The sequence below is a fragment of the Cicer arietinum genome, chromosome 3 (genome assembly GCF_000331145.2).
Source record: "Cicer arietinum cultivar CDC Frontier isolate Library 1 chromosome 3, Cicar.CDCFrontier_v2.0, whole genome shotgun sequence".
Classification (NCBI taxonomy): domain Eukaryota; kingdom Viridiplantae; phylum Streptophyta; class Magnoliopsida; order Fabales; family Fabaceae; genus Cicer; species Cicer arietinum.
Genome location: NC_021162.2, coordinates 71,321,411 through 71,340,359, shown reverse-complemented (window position 1 = coordinate 71,340,359; position 18,949 = coordinate 71,321,411). Strand labels below are relative to the sequence as shown.

At 33.1% G+C, this 18,949-nt stretch overlaps 2 protein-coding genes and 1 pseudogene across 3 annotated transcripts; 2 read left to right on the top strand and 1 right to left on the bottom strand.

Annotated features, from left to right (window-relative positions):
- The first annotated feature begins 1,573 nt into the window (after positions 1–1,573).
- On the top strand, positions 1,574–12,159 carry LOC101512705 (uncharacterized). 2 transcript variants are annotated; one of them, XM_004494041.4, is made up of 20 exons: positions 1,651–2,977; positions 3,940–4,011; positions 4,103–4,307; positions 4,483–4,591; positions 5,736–5,828; positions 6,020–6,112; positions 6,236–6,328; positions 6,434–6,515; positions 6,588–6,647; positions 6,734–6,786; positions 6,912–7,078; positions 8,012–8,222; positions 8,406–8,463; positions 8,632–8,688; positions 8,785–9,030; positions 11,008–11,072; positions 11,170–11,226; positions 11,308–11,401; positions 11,565–11,705; positions 11,881–12,159. In XM_004494041.4, the coding sequence occupies exons 1-20, from the start codon at positions 1,967–1,969 to the stop codon at positions 11,983–11,985; spliced, it is 3,072 nt and encodes a 1,023-aa protein (XP_004494098.1). In that variant the 5' UTR covers positions 1,651–1,966; the 3' UTR covers positions 11,986–12,159. The 2 variants fall into 2 exon arrangements, 1 of the variants encoding a protein (XP_004494098.1); XR_012162291.1 differs by lacking the exons at positions 11,308–11,401; positions 11,565–11,705; positions 11,881–12,159 and adding an exon at positions 10,397–10,437 and having other exon boundaries at positions 1,574–2,977.
- Positions 12,160–14,811: 2,652 nt separating this feature from the next.
- Positions 14,812–17,473, top strand: LOC101511853 (putative pectinesterase 14). The gene is made up of 5 exons (XM_004494038.4): positions 14,812–15,295; positions 15,797–15,968; positions 16,469–16,675; positions 16,921–17,171; positions 17,258–17,473. Exons 1-5 carry the CDS (start codon positions 14,868–14,870, stop codon positions 17,412–17,414), a joined length of 1,215 nt encoding a protein of 404 aa, XP_004494095.1. The 5' UTR covers positions 14,812–14,867; the 3' UTR covers positions 17,415–17,473.
- A 130-nt stretch (positions 17,474–17,603) lies between these two features.
- LOC101512166 (UDP-glycosyltransferase 73C11-like) overlaps positions 17,604–18,949 on the bottom strand; it is a 1,884-nt pseudogene continuing 538 nt past the window's right edge.

Below are 18,949 nucleotides of genomic sequence, written 5' to 3'. Positions count from 1 at the left end.
TATTTATGATTACAATTTTAGGTGAAAAAGTAATTATTTCACAAAGTTTTATTTTTTTATAATATATTATTATATTTGTTGATATTATATTGATAGATATCATAAAATTTACTAAAATTCAATTAAAGATATGTTTGATTTAACAAATGAGAAACGAAGAGATAAGAAAAAGAGAGATATGTTTGATTGAAAATAAGAGATAGAAATGATATTTTTTTATAATTTTGTGTTTTGTTTAAGGGAAGGGGAGATATTTTAAAAAAATTTAAGTTGTTTTGGTTCTTTCCACTCCATTCAAAATTCTCCAAAATAGAAGAAGATCAAAATGAGCTCTATGAAGAATTTTGGCTCCCTACTCTCTTAGGATGTACTTGGTTGAAGGGGTTTGGAGGAGAGGAGAAAATGTTATCTTTTTGCATTTGGTTCAAATTTTAAAAGAGGAGCATTAAAAAATTAAAAAATTAAAAAGATTTAAAAGATTTTTATTTTTTTTTGAGCAAACACAAAATCATTAAAAATTTATCCCTTTATTTAAATTAAACACATTTTTACTTCATAGTGGATCAACTCCACCAAAAACTCTTTCTACCTGTATGTCTCTCTCATTAAAATAAAGAGAGAAAATTGATGAGAGAGATAGAGAAAGTGAGGATGATTTTTTAGTAGAGATGATCCAAATTCATTTTTACTTCTCTCCTTCTATTAAAATATCTCTCATATGCTCCATTAAACTAAAGATATCCTTAACAATTGAATCAACTCCTCCTCTGCCCAACCAAAGACATCAAGATCTCTTCGCTAATATAAAGAGAATGCAAGTTTTGTTTAATTGAGTGATAACAAAGAAGTATTGTCAGTGGTATTTGTTTAACTCATTTACATTTCTAGATATATGTAAGGAGAAAATCTTAATAATTTTAAAATAAATAATTAAGAAAAAAAAAAAATTTAAAATAAAATAAATAATGAAATGATCTTTATATATTTTTACTCTACGATCTCTATAATTAGTAACAAGAAACCCACGTAAACGGTTTAAAGTCTGTTAAATTTTTACTGAATTCTTAATTGAACTTCACTTACTTTTATTTGTAGACTGAATTTTGTATCTTAGATGACTTTTAACTTACTTATTGACCAACTTACGCGAGAAAAAAAATAGCAACAAGATACTCCAATTCTTTTAAGGCTAAATTACATTCGTGATCCTTTAACTTAATTTCAAGTAACGTTTTAGTCCTTTATTTTTTTTTTCCGACTTGGTCCTTTATTTTAATTTTAAGTGACAATTTGATATTTTATGTTTTAAAATTTCAACAATGATATCCTTTTTTATACAAAAATTCAAAAAAAAATTCAATCAAAACTCATAAAATTAATTATATTCTTTAATATAATACAAATTTCATCAAATTCGTAACGCAAATCTTTAAATAAACTCATATTTTCATACTTTATTTGATATTTTTAAGAATAAAAGACTAAATCGAGAAAAAAAAATAAACGACTAAAACGTTACCTAAAATAAAGTTAAAGGACCAATTTAGCATTCTTTTAAAAGAAATACTCCCATATTTACTTTAAGCAAAATTGTAACAAAAAAATAATAAGAAAGGAAAAATTGGACAAATTACAAAGGTAATAGTAATTATTACGGCTTTGCCATTTACCCGAGTTATTTTTTTCTTTCTCAAATCTCATCGTCTTCGTTATCCATCGAAACTCTACTAAGTGAGTGAAAGTGAAACTAGTGGACCCCACACCTCCTTCTTCTTCTCCCTGCGAAAGATTTCTGCAAAATCCAAAAACCATACACTCACTCTCATGCTAATCATCTTCAATTCCACCTCCAATGCTCTCCTTCTCACTTCTTAATCATTCCTTCCCCAGTTCAATTCACCCTCTCAATCCCTAGGGCACATGCACATATCTTAGCTTCTATCAAACTCACGCGCTCAAATTCTTTATGGAATCCTCTGTCAATCTCGAATTGGATGAATCCACAACCGTTTTGCTCGATCAGCCTTCAAACTCACAGAAAATTTCCACGGTCAACGGTTGCATTGTATACACTCGACTCAAAAGGTCTCTCACTTCGCGTGACGGTTTTTGCCAAGACGTTGATTGCAAGAGATTCAGAGAGAGTTCCGTGCTTCCGCTTAAATCGGAGAACAGAGTCGATTGCTGCAATGGAATTAGCGATGGCGGCGAGTGTGGCGATGAGCTGAAGAGCGAGCCTCGTGAAGTTATGCTGAGAAATTTCAAGCGGATTACAAGATCGGCGATGAAAGCGAAGGTTGATTCCGGTGAGGAGACGGTTACTGTGTCAGAACAACAAGGTACTTCCGGTAAGGTGCCGGTTGGGAATTTCAAGCGGTTTACTCGATCAGCGATGAAAGCAAATGTTGAGTCCGGTGCGGAGACGGTGAATGAGTTAGAACAACACGGTGCTGCCATTGCAAGTAGTGAAGGCAATGGTAAAGTGCCGAGGAATTTCAAGAAGATTACACGATCGGCGATGAAAGTGAAGGTTGAATCCGGTGAGGAGACTGTGACCGAGTTAGAACAACAAGGTGCTGCCGTTGCCAGTGGTAAAGGCTTCAAGCGGATTACACGATCGGCGAAGAAAGCGAACGTCGAGTCCGGCGAGGAAACGGTAACTGAGTTAGAACATCACGGTGCTTCCGTTGCAAATAGTGAAGGTGATGGTGTAGTGAAGACGTTCAAGCGGATTACACGATCGACAGCCATGAAAACGAATGCTGAGTCTGGTGAGGAGATGGTGACGGAGTTAGAACAAGAAGGTGCTGTTGTGGCGAGTGATATCAATGGTGCATTAGCTGCTCCGAGAAACAAGTTGGAGATGAAGATGTCGAAGAAGATTGTGGTCAATAAGAAGCCTACAACAGTCAAGGAACTTTTCCGTACTGGTTTACTTGATGATGTCTCTGTGGTTTACATGGGTGGCATTAAGAAGGTTCGTTTTGATGTGCTTCGCATCATTTAGAAAGAAAAAAAAAAAAAAACTAGCAGGATGGCTAAATTGTTTGATTAAGCACTTATGTATGACGATCCTCTGTTACCTATTTTAACAATCAAAGAGTGAATGTGATTTAATTGTTTTCATATAAGTTGTAAGTACTAAGTTGTTTCCATATGCTATCTTGACGAGTTTATTGAAATAGACTAGTAAAGATCCAGTGCTTGAAAAAGAAATAGTGAGAATATATAGGCAAAAAATCGTTTATAGACATGTCAAAAGCTTTTTTACCAAATTTAATGCATAGACCCAATTAGTAGTAAATTGCAATTTCTAAATGCAAAGCAAACTTTAGTAACATTATATTTATTATTGAATTTTAGGAAGTTGGTCCAAGTTAAAGTTAAAATGGAAAGTCGATTAATTTCTCCATTGTTGAGATTGATGGCTTTCTATGACTTCATACAGAGTGTGCATCACCTTTTTTTAGATAAGTGTGTCTCACCTTATTTAAATTGTATTTTTAAAAAAAGTGGATTAATGGAATGGATATGCATATTTGTTTTCTTTTTGAAGGTATGTTCATTCTAAGAATGGTGTAAATATGATAGATTTTGCTGCTTACTCATACCTTGTTTTAAAATTTTATAGAAAAAGGTAGGCAAGTAGCTAAGTTACTTGGGACTGATTGAGTAACTGATTGACTGAGGTATTTGGGAGTGGCAGAAGCATTACTATTCAATTACCTTTTACTAATAGGGAAACATGGCTTTACTAACTTGGTTGTAGCATTGCGTGCTGACATGGTATATATTACGGATTTAGACACTAGCTCTTTTATCATCTAGTTATTTGATCCTGTAGTTTTATTTTTTCATAGTTAAGCTTCAAACTGGTGCTTTGATATGTTCACTGCCCACGGTGTTAAGTATTGCAAGTGTGATATGTTTTTGTTACAGGCTTCCGGGTTAAGGGGTGTTATTAGAGATGGGGGAATATTGTGCTCGTGCTGTCTGTGCAATGGACGCAGGGTGAGTTGTAATTTTGTCTCTGCTTGCTTACTCATTTGTTTCTTGGGTCTGAGACCGTCCTGCCCTGTCCTTTATTTTATTCTTTTTTTAGGTTATTCCACCTTCCCAATTTGAGATCCATGCTTGCAAACAATATAAAAGAGCAGCAGAGTATATTTGCCTTGAAAATGGGAAGAGCCTGCTTGATCTATTAAGAGTGTGCAGGAGAGCTCCCCTGCATGATTTGGAGGCAACAATTCAAAATATTGTTTGTTCTCCACCTGAGGAAAAATACTTTACTTGTAAAAGGTGCAAAGGTGAGCTTAGCATCTGCTATTCAGAATCATTATTATTTTTTAATTTTTTGTTTGTCGTGGTGATCAGGATTTTGTGTGATAAAATTACTTGAAAATAGTGTAAAATTTTGTTTATTTTTTCCTTTATTCTTTTGATTGCCTTGGGTGTGTATTGATATCATTATTTTACCCATAGGATGTTTCCCTTCTTCATGTGTGGAAAGAGTGGGACCTATATGCGGTTCTTGTGCAGAATCAAGGAAATCTGAAGAAAGTTCGAAGATTGTAGTTGGCAAAATAATCAGGTACTCATTTCTACACAAGTTTTTCTCATGTTGAGTCTCCTGCATCATGATGAAATTTTGGATAAAGTTGATTTTTGATTTTTCAATCAGCCCTTATTGAGCTGATTACTACAGAAATGTTAAAAAGTTATTTTTTTCTCATCGATTAAATAGGTTTTTTTTTTTATCGATTTTCTCATTTTAATGGGTTTCTGTATGCTGTTACCAACTTCTGGTAAAATTGATTTGTCTTAAGTTGTGACCAATAAATATAATTTGTGATTCCAAGCAATCTAGTTTAGTACAACTAGCAGTATTCAAGTTTTTATCATGTTACTTCATGCCAGTGAACAGACAACAGTTATGACTTGTGAAACCTACATTTGTTGCTTTTCGCTGAGCAAATAGTCCAATTTAAAGTTTGAGACAATTATAGTAACTTTAATTTTCCATTTGTCTTGTTAACCCAAGTCCAGAAATATAATCATATGGAGTGACATGATGTCACAGTTTAAAATGGAAATTGTTGGAAAGCTGACATAATTGCAGCTTGCCCCTACCCATCTTAATTGCAGCAACAATGGGCCACCTTCGTTGTGCTGGGTGTTAGGGTGTGTGTTTAGCCTCCTAATGCCTAGAGATATGGTCTAAGACTAAGTTGTGCTTGTAAGACTCAGACAATCCTCATCTTATAATGCCGAATTGGGCCTTAAGCTCAAGTTTGAAGCTGGGATCGAAAAATAGTTAGGCCCCCACATTGTCCACACTCAACGTCTATAGCCTTGTGTGAGGGGGTGTTTGGAAAGCTGCCTTAATTGCAGGCTTGCCCCTGGTCGCCTTAATTGCATCAACTTTGAGTTTCCTTCATTAAAGCATCTGACACCTTCGTTGTGCGGGCGTGTGTTTAGTCCCATATTGCCTAGATATATGAGATATATGGCCGCTTAAGTAGTGCTTATAGGGGTCAAACAATCTTCACTTGACAAGCCGGTTTTGTGAGGTTGAGTTTGGCTCTAAGGCTGAAGTCTAAGAGATGTCAATGCTAGGCTCAAAATGTTGAAACTTGCAACCATATGAAAGGTGGAATGACATGCGTCTGAGTCGTCCCCCTTGCTCCTCTTTAATTTATATTTTCTTCTTTTAACATTCTATAACAATATGTCAGGTCTCCTAGACCAGTGTGTGTCTCCAAGTCATCCTGTACTTCTGAGCTGCCCCTCACTTCCCAAAAAAAGAGACGCAGGAAGAAAAGAAACAAGTTAGTAATCCTATCTATTTTAACTTTCCTATATATCAAACAAATCTACAGTTTTTTCTTAATATTTGGATTTCACTAACCAATGCATGTGCCTACATGGTTTCATTTTCTTGGATTATATGAATTGATTTTTCATTATAGTAGTCTGCTTTTTTTTTTTTTTAACTTACATGCTGTGTTATGTTATGAAGGTCGTCAAAAAGGGTCAACAGCTCCAATTCTTCCAAGAGTGCTTCTGTGCCTGTTGTACCCAGGAAGGAAGTTACACTGAAGATGAAAAAGAAGTTTGTACCTGCCTTTACATTTTTGGCACCCTAACGTAGTTAGGATAATTTGCTTGTCTGAAGTTGTTTACAACAAAATAATTTTTCAGCCACCCTTTTATTCTAACCAAGTGTCACTACCAGGTCACTATGCATAAAGTTGAAGACTAAGGCAATCGCTTCAAATTCAAATTGTTTATCTCCGCAAAATACGAGTCAATGGAAGATAACTAAGAAGTGAGTTCCATACTCCCTCTTCACTTGTGTGCATCAGCTGCAGTGTTTTTATCACTGTTTGGTGTTGTTAATCATTAACTTTTAAACCAATGTGTTCTTTTCAAGGGATCAGCGGTTGCACAAGTTAGTTTTTGAGGAAAATGGATTGCCTGATGGAACTGAAGTAGCTTATTATGCACGCGGACAGGTTTGTTTTGTGTTTGATGCAAACAGTTATTGTTGTCTACTATGCTGCTAACAGTTACATTCTGATTGACAGAAATTGCTTGAAGGCTTCAAAAAGGGCTCTGGAATTGTTTGTAGATGCTGCAACACTGAGGTATCCTCACACTTAGCTTGTATATTTGTAGGCATTCCTTGAGAGTAAGTAAATTGTGTATAATTTCTTTCCAATATGCTGTGCAGATCAGTCCCTCACAGTTTGAGGTCCACGCAGGCTGGGCTTCTCGCAAGAAACCGTGAGTCTTTTTTCTTTACTTTTATCTTGGGTTGGTGGGAGCCTAGGAGAGATATTAAGCAACTATTTGACCTGTTTATTGCTCGAGCCTGTGAATTTTACTGAAAGTGCACTATTTTTGTGCAGTTATGCATACATTTACACATCAAATGGGGTGTCTCTCCATGAGTTAGCAATATCTCTCTCAAAAGGTCGAAAATACTCTGCAAATGACAATGATGATCTATGCGTTGTTTGTTGGGATGGTGGTAATCTTTTGCTTTGTGACGGATGCCCAAGAGCATTTCATAAAGGTCAGATATACATTACAAAATATTTGAAGGAGAAAATTATCTATTTGCCATCATTGTGTGAAATGTGGAATCATCATTGTTCCCCATTATTTATCCTCTTTTTCATTTGCTTTTGTAGCAAGAACTATGAAGATATTTATTGCCTAGGTTGTTGTTGCCTATAATGCAAGTGTTTCTATATGACTATCACCTTTGATGCTAATGTACTTGGTTATTTGAGAATAAAACACTTTAAGGGGCCATGAGGGTCAGGAATAAAGGTTACCCAAATTGTAATACACCTTTTTGTGATCTGTCACCTGCCTACTATAACCCCTTCCTGCAAAAATAAAAAATGGAGAAGGGCGGAGAAATGATTGTTAATCTATTCTTTTTCTTATAATTTTTTTTCCTTCTTGGATAAATACCTCATTAACAGTTATGTTGTACTAGACTTATTATCTAAATTCTTTCAAGTTTGGGGCTCATCACATGTTTGAGTTGTAGAATCAGCCTCTTGCATATGTAAGATAAGTCTGTTTGCAAAAATATCCACAATGGGTTTGACCCTTCCTTGGCCTGGACTCTGCCAAGACTATTTCCTTATAGAGCTAAGTTGTCCTTTTTATCTCAATAGTGTTTCAATATAATTTATCACGTCTTAAATTATCTCTTATGATTGGTTTTCAAAATTTTCTTATATATCATAATTTGTTTTCTTATTTAATTAAGTATAGGAATCTAGTATTGGTATACATAAAGATTATTGCATTGTCTCTTGTAATAACATTCAACGTTTTGTTCACGCCATATCAATAATTTTATTAATCCTAATATTCCTTTTCCTTCCTCACAACTAAAAGATTAACCCTATAACTTCAACATTGGCTTTATTTGGTAAACAAAAAGATAGTCATAAGTGAACTTTTATGTTCCGATCTTTGGAATGTACAGAATGTGCATCTCTATCAAGTATTCCACGTGGTGACTGGTACTGTCAATTTTGCCAAAACATGTTCCAGAGGGAAAAATTTGTGGCCTACAATGTCAATGCTTGGGCTGCTGGAAGGGTTGAAGGAGTTGATCCTATTGAACAGATCTCCAAGAGATGCATCCGCATAGTCAAAGACATTGACACTGAGCTTAGTGGGTGTGCTTTATGCAGGTAACACTGTAATGATTAGCTGCCATTTTGTTTGTATTGACTTAGCTCTTATCTTCATGGTACTTGATATTGGCAGCAGTCACCATGTAGACGTGATTTTGTATTTAAATAATTGTAAAACTATATTGTATCTTTGTGATTTTTCTGAGATACACTATGTTAAGAGAAAGTTTTGTACATCAGGGGTGTTGACTTCAGCAGATCTGGCTTTGGTCCACGCACAATAATACTCTGTGATCAGGTATGCACTCTAGTATTGATGTCCCTACCAAAGGCCTCTCTAACATAGAGTCCATTTTTTCTTGCCTTTTGAATGGTTTAGTGATTGATGCACATATGAAGTATCGACTTAGGGATTTGTGTTGTTTTACTGTGCCAACTTGATGTTGCCCCCCAACTGTTGCTGCAGTGTGAAAAGGAGTATCATGTTGGCTGTTTGAGGGACCACAAGATGGCATTTCTGAAGGTGTGATGTTGTTGCTATATCTTTATATATGGATACATTAATTTTGGCAACAACTTCTCTTTGGTCTTCTGAACATATGTTTGTAACCAATTACAGGAATTGCCAAAAGGTAATTGGCTTTGTTGCGACGATTGCACGAGAATACATTCTACTTTGGAGAATGTTTTAGTTAGGGGGGCTGAGAGACTCCCTGAATCTCTCTTGGGTGTAATAAAGAAAAAGCAAGAGGAAAAAGGATTGGATCCCGTCAAAGATATCGATGTGAGATGGAGGCTTCTTAATGGAAAAACCGCTTCTCCTGAAACTAGACCATTGCTTTTGGAGGCTGTCTCTATCTTTCATGTAAGTTGTTCCCATCCTTCTGAATTCATTATAATCCTTTTTGTTCCCTCTTTAGTGGAATACGGTAATTGTCCATGTTCATTCGCACCAACAAATGATGGAACTGTAATCCTACATGGCAATATTATACTTAGCTATAAAAATGTGGCACTCGTGATGTGGATTTCTGTGCCACATAACTCAATACAGCCCAACTAATGAGGGACCAATGTGAGCATTTTTAGAAAAAGAGGGACTGCAACGATGTGAAAAAGTCAGTAGGGACTAAAACCCAAAACACACATGTTTATGGGAATAAAAAAGTGACCTAAAGTTTAATATATAGGGGTGGCCGGGAAAAATTATATATTAAACCATTTTTGGGGAATCTTTGCACTGTATGGGGTTGTCTGTCACAGGATTTCACAGCATCACCACAGTGTGCCGCATGTCCTAGGTCTACTACTCTCTGTGTTGTGTATGATGCCGTGATTTGAATAAGTCACAATCATCGCGACTCAAATCATGGCAAATTACAGCCCCTATTCATGAGTTGGAGAATTTCACCACATCTTCCTATGGTCTGTCAGGCCTTTCCCTCTGGTTTGAGATTCACCATGTTTTGTCAGTTTCTGACAATCCTCAGCATTGTGTGTTCTTTGCAGTCCTGTTCTGCCTCTGTTTCACAATGAGTCACTTTAGCTAAAAAGACTGTTTTAAAATGAATGTCATTTTCAATGTAACTTTAATTATTATTTATTTCAATTGTACCCTTCAATTATTACTATGTGCACTACTTCCAAAACATTAATTATATCTTGCATTTCTGATAGTGTAAAACACACCAATAGTTCATGGATTTAATTTATATACACTGCTAGTGTAAATTTTTCTTACGCTGTCAGTCAATCACAACTGTTGGATCATTAGAGATGTTTGACTTTTACAATAATTTTTTTTAAAGTCATGCACATGGTTGTAATGTGCTAACAATGTAAAACATTTTACATTGACAATACATGACAATAAAACTCATAGTTTATTAGGGTAATTGGTAAATCGACTTTTCTCTTTCTTCTATCTATTGTATTTCTTAATATATATGCAAAAACTTTAAATGACATTCATTTTGAAATGGAGGTAGTAGCTAATTTAGTATTTGGTGTACTTTCTTATGCCTTGTGTGCTCCTTGTGTTTTGTTGTTATTGACTTGTTGATTATGCCTTAGATTTACGGTGATTGTGTGTCTAGAGATTGTCATTACTTCGTTTGTTTCATTTTAAATGTCTTATTTATATTGTGTACAATTCTTAAGAAAATGATTAGTTGTAGTGATTTCCATGATAAAATGAGTTTCATTTACTTAAATACCCTTATTAATTGCAGTTAGTGAAGAAGTTTGATGGACTGAGATATAATAAATAAAGGTATATAAGTGAAAAAAAGTAATTAGTGTTGTATTGATATTGTAAAATGACAAATAATTTTTGACAGAGAAAAATGACAAATGAGACGGAGGGAGTATGTCGCCATGACTTTTGATTACTAACAATGTTTTTTAGCATTTATGTGTAGTACAAATTATTTATCTTACATAATTTTCAATATAGTAGCCATCACACAATTTGATATCATGCTAAAGCTCTGTTTGAGGCTGGCTTCTCTGCACTGCTGCTAGACATTGACAATATGACTTGCATTTTATATTTAGTTACATTCAACATTTGCTGTATGATTTTATGATGATTATCATGCTGCTGAAGTTTCCGATAGCTTGCCTTGACAGGCTTAAGCCACTATCAACTTGTATATAAGTTTGTTTCAACATTTTCACACAATATTATGAGCTTTATGTATGGCTTGCGTAAATGTAATATTTTACAATGTCAATCACTATGGCACAACTTTTCTTTTATCCCTTGGGATACCATTTTTGGTTTTGCCATAACATTTTATTACATTTGTTGGATTTGTGACTTAAACTTTGCTTGCTTCAGGAATGCTTCGATCCTATTGTAGACGCAGCTAGCGGACGTGACCTTATTCCAGCAATGGTTTATGGGTTAGAAACTCTGTTTAAAGCATTTGTTTCATCTCATTTTTCTCTTCAACTTTAATTTAATTTTCTTTGTCTCAATTGATGCATCTCTCACATACAGAAAGAATGTGCGGGGTCAGGAGTTTGGAGGAATGTATTGTGCATTACTAATAGTCAAGTAAGAAGTGGTTTTCTGTCTGTACCTTTTATTATTTAATACTTACAGTACTATTTACAGTTTGTTTCTTTGATATTGAAGTTCATCTGTGGTATCTGCGGGCATGCTTCGAATCTTCGGCACTGATATTGCTGAACTTCCTTTAGTTGCAACAAGTAATAGTCACCATGGGAAGGTACGAGACATTACTGGTTGTCTGCCTCACTTGCATCATATGCTTTCTCTATTTGATTGAAACTCTGCTCTGATATTTTGATTGATTTTCTGTGTATTGTGGTCACTTGCGGCAATGACTTGGTATTGCATTAATTATAATTCTATTGGCTTGATCCAAACAGGGCTACTTCCAGACACTCTTTTCCTGCATTGAGAGGCTCTTGGCTTTCATGAAAGTAAAGAACCTTGTGCTACCAGCTGCAGAAGAAGCACAGTCCATATGGACAGATAAATTCGGCCTTAGCAAGATGAAACCAGAACAGGTATAAAATCCGTTTTACTACTATTATTTTGATATTTTTGCCAGTTTCAGTCTAGCATTTTTTGAAGTTGGGCTGTAATTAAGTTTCGGGACTGATCATTTCACTATGCGAATTACTTACCACAATACCCTCCTCGCCTCCGACTTGAAATATTGAGTTTTCCCTTGTCCTGCAGCTTACCAACTACAGAAAGAACTGCAGTCAGTTTGTGAACTTCCAAGGGACAAATATGCTTCATAAAATGGTGCCTCCATGTCGAGTCATCAATAATCAACCTTGACAAATTGTTATCTAGAAAAAGTAAGTCATGAAAGGGAAAACCCCTAGATTACTTCCTTCTCTTTTCATTTCTGATGGTTATGTGTATCTATAGACTGTTGGTTACTTGAAAGCCATTATTGGATCCGTTCCTGCCTATTGTTTAAATAGTTATGATGCCATGTTTTCTATATCAGTTATATAGTTTAAGAAAACACAAGTTATATTGATTTTGGATCCGATACAGCACCACCCCCTTTTCAGCTGACGTTATAAATCTCGGATTCGTAATTGGCTCGCTTGGGACATTAGGTCAATAGTCAGTGGCCGTAGTAAGTCCTTGTTGAACCTTTTAAAGGGTACTAGATATTAATTTGTGTAAAAGTGGTCATGAACACGGTATTCAGTTCAACATAGCTACAAAACCTGGGTTCAAATCCTAAATCTGCGATGATTTGACATTTTTAGTTGATATAAAGTTCGTGAGATCCACCATTTTTGCAATCTTTACTGATATGCAACGGGGGAGCCGGCTGGGCATAGAGGAAGAAGGGATTAAGTATTTTAGGATTTTCTGTTGAAGGGAATTGGGCAGAGACCGAGATAATTAGAACAAAATTTATACCGATGTAAAGAGTTTCAAAAATTATTTCACGCAGATGTAAGTCAAACCTCGGCTTATTAAAACCTTGGCCAAACTTGACTTTCTCAATAAAAAGGTTACACTTAATTTTTTTTAAAAATTTATTTATTTAAATTGGCTCACGTTCTTTACAGAGTTTATTAAGCCCGATAAACTGGTCGGTATATATATATATAAAGTCTCATATATTAATATATATATATATAATTAAAATATAATATTTTTATACACATAGTATTAATATAATAAAAGATTTACCATATTTTTATTATAAATTTTTATTTTTTCCTTTTAAAAAAATATTCTTTATATTTATTGAATAAAAGACCTTTTATTAAAAATTTGATCTCTAGTGTTTTTGTTTTCACTTCTTAACATCTATATCTATTATTCTTTTTAAACTATTGTGTTATAAATTCCACGATTGTATTTTATTTTTTTATTTTGTTTATAATTGTTGTATATATATTAAATTTATTATGAAAAATGTTATGGTTGTACGAGTCAACAAAATTCACATTTTACAGGTCTATTATTCTTTTTAGAGGTAGAGAAAATGTCATGTTTTAAAAGTTTTAACATAATAGATTTTTTAATAGACTAATAGGTTAAATTAGACTTTTTAAAAGGTCAAACTAAAGTTTAAAATAAAGTTTTTGGCATGTAATTTATCAAACTAAGCTTTAATTTTTGTAAGTAAGCTTAACTTATTTAAGCAAAATTCAGTCTGAACCTATTCGCAACGTCTAAATATAGCCATTCACTTAATTGTACATAGAGAGATAATATTTTGACACAAATATTTGACATTAATTTATGGTTAATATAATTTAATTATGTAGTTAATTATATTCGGTCATAGTTAATGGATATAACAAAATATTACATCTTAATAACCATCTATTAAATCCAATTAACTACAATTTTAAATTTTATTAACTACAATTTTTTAGGTGTTCAAATAAACATATATCTATTAAGCATCTAAATTATTTTAAAATATACATTGTTTTCTTGTGTTTGGAAATATATATGAATATTCATCAGTCCAACGCAACTTCATCGAATAGCTTGTATTAACGACACAAACTTCTAAATTAGGATCACAGATAATCACTCTTTACTCTCTCAATTGACATAAATTCTCAAATTATCTTTAAATGGGTGATAATTGTCTTTATTTTGAGATTTTATTGAAGAAGACAACAATTTAAAGACAACTATTATGCCACTTCATAAAACTATTTTAAAAATCAAAGATCAAAGAACTAACATTTGCCCACTTCAAAAAAAATAAAAATCAAAGATAAAATGAATCTTAAAAATGATAAAGGAACAAAACTAAATATTCAAAAAAAAAGGAAAAAAAGTTGTGCAAAATTAACGGTCTATGTTGGAATAGCGGTGGATTCAATTCAAAGTTAGTGCAAGCACACATGATGCATTACAAGCTAAGTTTCCAACTTCACTCCCTAATTAGAACCAAACATAAAAGTAATAAAATGTTAATCAACGAGTCCCACTCCCACCACCCCATAATGAATGACATTAAAAAAAAAAAAAATTTCATTTTGTTATCTTCACTTTTTTTTTAAATCTTCTGCAGTTACTTAGCGTATCCATCTTCCGACCTCTAATTAATTACACCATGTCTTACCATCAAAATTCTTCATTTTTCATTTGTTAAAATTTTTTTTTTTTTCACCCACGTACGCTTAAAAAATGCACTTCTAAAAATATAATTTTTTTACTCTTGAGAAGTATACTTTTGAACAAAAATGTAATTTTTTCGTCTATAAATATATTGCCAAACAGTTTTTTTTAATCCAAAACATCATAATTTTTCTGTGATTGTTCATTCAGCTTCTCAAATTTATTCATTTTTTTGATTTTTTTTACCGAATTATAACTTTCGATAATGTAAAATATATCATAATTTTCGATAATATATTTGAGAGTAGAGAAGGAAATACGGAAAATTGATAAACAATCACCTAATTTTTCATCGATCCGTAATGCTTTTTTTGTACAACAATCCATAATGCCTTTTTTATTTGTCAAAGTCCATTATGCTTTGAAAAGCATGCTTTTACTATAGAAGCCCATACCTTTCTTACCTCCTACTCCAATCATGCATCACTACCATACACACATCCTTTTCACATGCACATAATAAAAGCATTTCCTCATCACTACATCACCCCCTCAACCCAAAATCTATTTCTTAGCCCAAAATACTAACCAATTCATAAAACTCAAACATGAAATTCAACAGAACCCTCTTTTGGCTCTCTGGCTTTGTCATATTTCTCTTTTCCATCATTGTTGTTCATTACACCACGCCACCTTCCAACTCCTCTAGCACTTCCATTAATAATTCTCAAGGTAGTTTCCATTTTCAATTTGGCATATTAACCAAGATTATAAAGCTCAGTGAGGTTCAAGATTTTGTGTCTTTGCTAATAACAAGTACTGCGAGTAGGAGACATCATCTTAGGAAGTGGCATAAGGAAAAATGTGAGAAGACAAAATGGGCTTCCAATATAATTTTAGATCATAATGCGTCTCTTGTTTTCACGGTTGACTTAGAAGGTTTCGCTAACTTTAGTAGTGTGCAGAAAGCAATTGACGCTGTTCCTGAATCCAACTCTCATACCACTATTATCTTAATTAATTCTGGTACATACAGGTCGATATTCGTTTTTTTTTTATCACTTCTCAATGTTTAATCAAGTATATTATCAATGTTAGTCAAGTATATTATGTTAATTTCTCCCACTTTTTCATTTGTTAAATATTGATCTTAATTTGAAGAAACACCTGGCTAACTAGTGTTTTCACTTGAAATTAAATATAGCGACGTAAATGCATAACAATAACTATGAGTTTAATATCTACTCCCTCTATAAAAAAAAAATTGTTTGACAAAATACATGTACTTTTTTATGTATATTTTATCACATATGAAATATACATTAAAAGTTGACTCATCTTTAATCATATTTATCATGTTAACATAATAATATAAACATGTTTTAAGAATTAATGTTATATTGTACTAAGTTGATAAAATGTGATTTCACTTTAGAATAATTTTTTACACTATTAGTGGAAATATATTTTAATTAAATTATATATAATAATATACACTTACTCAGTATTTCACTCAAAATATTTGATGAATGTTTAGGGAGAAGGTAGTGGTCTTAGCCAACAAAACAAACTTAGTACTACAAGGTGAAGGGTATCTTAATACAATCATAGAATGGAATGACACTGCAAATTCTACTGGTGGGACTTCCTATAGCTACTCGTTTGGCGTCTTTGCTTCTAAGTTTACTGCTTACAACATTAGCTTTAAGGTGACCAATTACATTAGCTACTTTTTCAATATTACTCCCCCATATATCAAATATAAATAAAAATATGTTAAAAAAATAGATGTATTTAATTTAAATTTTGAATTTAGTGTCAAATACATCAACTTTTTTTAACTATCTTTTTTTTTTTTTTTATATTTAAAATCAAAGGGAGTAAATAATTGTTGTGTTCTTAGTGTTGTGGATATATCTATCTATTAGTATCTATTATATCATATGTCTCACAATAATGATCATTTTTATTTATTTCACATATAATTAAAAATGACTATAAATAAAAGAGACAATAATAGTTTTATCAAATTATTCTTATTAATAATTTATATGTTTATCATAATGGTCAAATGAAATATAATACGTTGAAAATAATGTACACATAATATTAACTAAATGATACATTAAAAAAGTAACAATTAATTTAATATTAAAAACTGAAAATGAAAATAAAATTGATTTTAAGACATATTGTGTGAGAAAAACAGAACAGTGCTCCGACAGCATCACCAGGAGAGGTTGGAGCACAGGCAGTGGCATTGAGAGTTAGCGGTGATCAAACCGCATTCTATGGATGTGGATTCTATGGTGCACAAGACACACTCAATGATGACACTGGAAGACATTATTTTAAGGATTGTTTCATCCAAGGATCCATTGATTTCATATTTGGAAATGCAAGATCACTTTATGAGGTAATTCATTAAGATCAATCATCCCTTAATTTCTCTTTGAGGTATATATACCACATGCACAAGTTTTTTCAATCATCTCAATGTGAAGATAACTTATACTTCCGAGTAGTGTTGCCGATCACTATTGATTTTTCAGTTCTGATCCATCATGGACTATATGTTGTGTTGATGCACTAAAACAATTGTTAAGGTAATTTTGTATCATTTAGCCACATTGCTTATTAAGTTGTTTGTGACACCTATAGGATTGTACCATAAAGTCAATAGCTAAACAAGATACGATTGGGGTTGATGGGTCTATCACAGCTCAAGGTAGACAATCATTGAAGGAACAAACAGGTTTTTCATTTGTGAATTGCAACATTGTTGGAAGTGGAAAAGTTTGGCTTGGAAGAGCTTGGGGAACATTTGCCACAGTTGTTTTCTCAACAACAAGCATGTCTGATGTTGTAGCTGCTGAGGGATGGAATGATTGGAAAGATCCATCTAGAGACCAGTTAGTAATTAATTAATAATTGATCTTATCCTATTATTTTAATGTTTTATATTAAGATATATGTTTAATTTGTGTTAAAAATACAGGAGTGTCTTCTTTGGGGAGTACCGTTGTATAGGACCTGGAGCAGATTATACATCTAGAGTCTCTTATGCTAAACAACTTAAAGATTATGAAGCAATATCCTATATGAATGTATCATACATTGATGGGAATGATTGGCTTCCTAATCATACTATTTAGCTTGATTGTAATTAGTTTGTTTAGTATAGTTAACATATATGATTTAGATGACAAATGAGGGTTGAGTTTAGCATAAAAAACTAGACTCTCACAATGTGGCGAATCATCATTTGAATTTCAGCCGGAAGAGGTACATATTATAAATGTCAACAATGTCTTGAACATAATCATCTCCGGTGACAAGGAGCCTTTAAAAAAAAAGTATATTTGATTTTTCTAATAAATTTGTATAATAATTTTGGCTACATATCTTTTGGGATTTTGTATAATAATTTGCTATTTAGCCTCACTCAATTTTAATCTTTGATTGTCTTACAAAGTAATCTATCTAATGCCAATATATAAATTTTACCATATTGTTGCTAGACAAAGGAACTTACCTACAAGTTTAATTGAACTAATTGATAGCATTTTCAACAAAAGAAAAAGTTGTAAGCAACATCAATCTCCTTTGTTGGAGTGTTGAAGGATATCTTGGATTAATAGATTGACATTAAAGTGAGAAGATCCTCCTTCTTCTACACTTTTCTTAGCCATCTTTGCAAGCTCTTTAGCCCTTTTTCTCCTCTCTTCACTTTCATAATTCCCTTCATCCATCAACTTCTCTATAGCTCTCAAAACATGTTCTTTCTTCACCAACACACCAACATTCTCTTCCTCTCCCCAATTTACAGGACTCACCACTCCAACCATCACTCCGACTCTCAATATTTCCACAACAAATCTTTCATTAAAAAACTGATCTCCAAATAACGGCCACGTAATCATCGGCACACCACTACATATCGCTTCTAATGTCGAGTTCCAACCACAATGTGTCAAAAAACCTCCAACTGAACAATGTGATAGTATCAATACTTGAGGAGCCCAACCTTTTATCAAAATCCCTTTTCCTTTAATCCTTTCCTCAAAACCCGATTCGTCGAACCATTTATTCAACTCTTCTGTTTGATTCCTTTCTCTAATAACCCAAATAAATGGTTTTTCACATGCTTCTAATCCCATACCAAGCTCTATGAATTGCAAAGCATTTAAATTACATATACTTCCAAAACATACATAAATAACAGAATTTGGCTTTTGCAAATCAAGCCACTTTAAACAATCAATTGAATTTGAATCCTTATTGTTATTGTTTCCTCTCTTAGCCATATCTAAATTATTACTATTATTTCTAAGTGAAACAGGACCAACACACCAAACTTTATCATTCATACTTTTCTTATAATCACTTACATATTCTTGTTCCAATTCCTCAAAAGAATTCACAACAACACCATAAGAACCCATTTCAGCTTCAACCATTTTACCAACAAATTCCTTCCAATTTCCATCATTTGATGATGGATACTGTGCTTTTGTGATCTCAATTTTGTGAGGAATTTCAGGTATAAAAAAAGACTCAGAATCTTTTTCTATGTTTTCCATAACATTAGAAATTAACAAATTTTTGTGCCAAACAAGACAAAAACAACTAACCCCATAAAAGGAAATTCTTGGAATGTTGAATTTAGCAGCGATTTGAGAAGTGTAGG

Bases quoted from the DNA above. Each gene is read 5' to 3' on its own strand.
- LOC101512705 (XM_004494041.4), top strand. From the start codon at position 1,967: ATGGAATCCTCTGTCAATCTCGAATTGGATGAATCCACAACCGTTTTG. The intron at 8,464-8,631 runs GTATGCACTCTA...CTGTTGCTGCAG, and splicing joins CAATAATACTCTGTGATCAG to TGTGAAAAGGAGTATCATGT. The intron at 11,227-11,307 runs GTAAGAAGTGGT...TTGATATTGAAG, and splicing joins TGTGCATTACTAATAGTCAA to TTCATCTGTGGTATCTGCGG.
- LOC101511853 (XM_004494038.4), top strand. From the start codon at position 14,868: ATGAAATTCAACAGAACCCTCTTTTGGCTCTCTGGCTTTGTCATATTT. The intron at 15,296-15,796 runs GTCGATATTCGT...ATGAATGTTTAG, and splicing joins ATTAATTCTGGTACATACAG to GGAGAAGGTAGTGGTCTTAG. The intron at 17,172-17,257 runs GTTAGTAATTAA...TTAAAAATACAG, and splicing joins AAAGATCCATCTAGAGACCA to GAGTGTCTTCTTTGGGGAGT.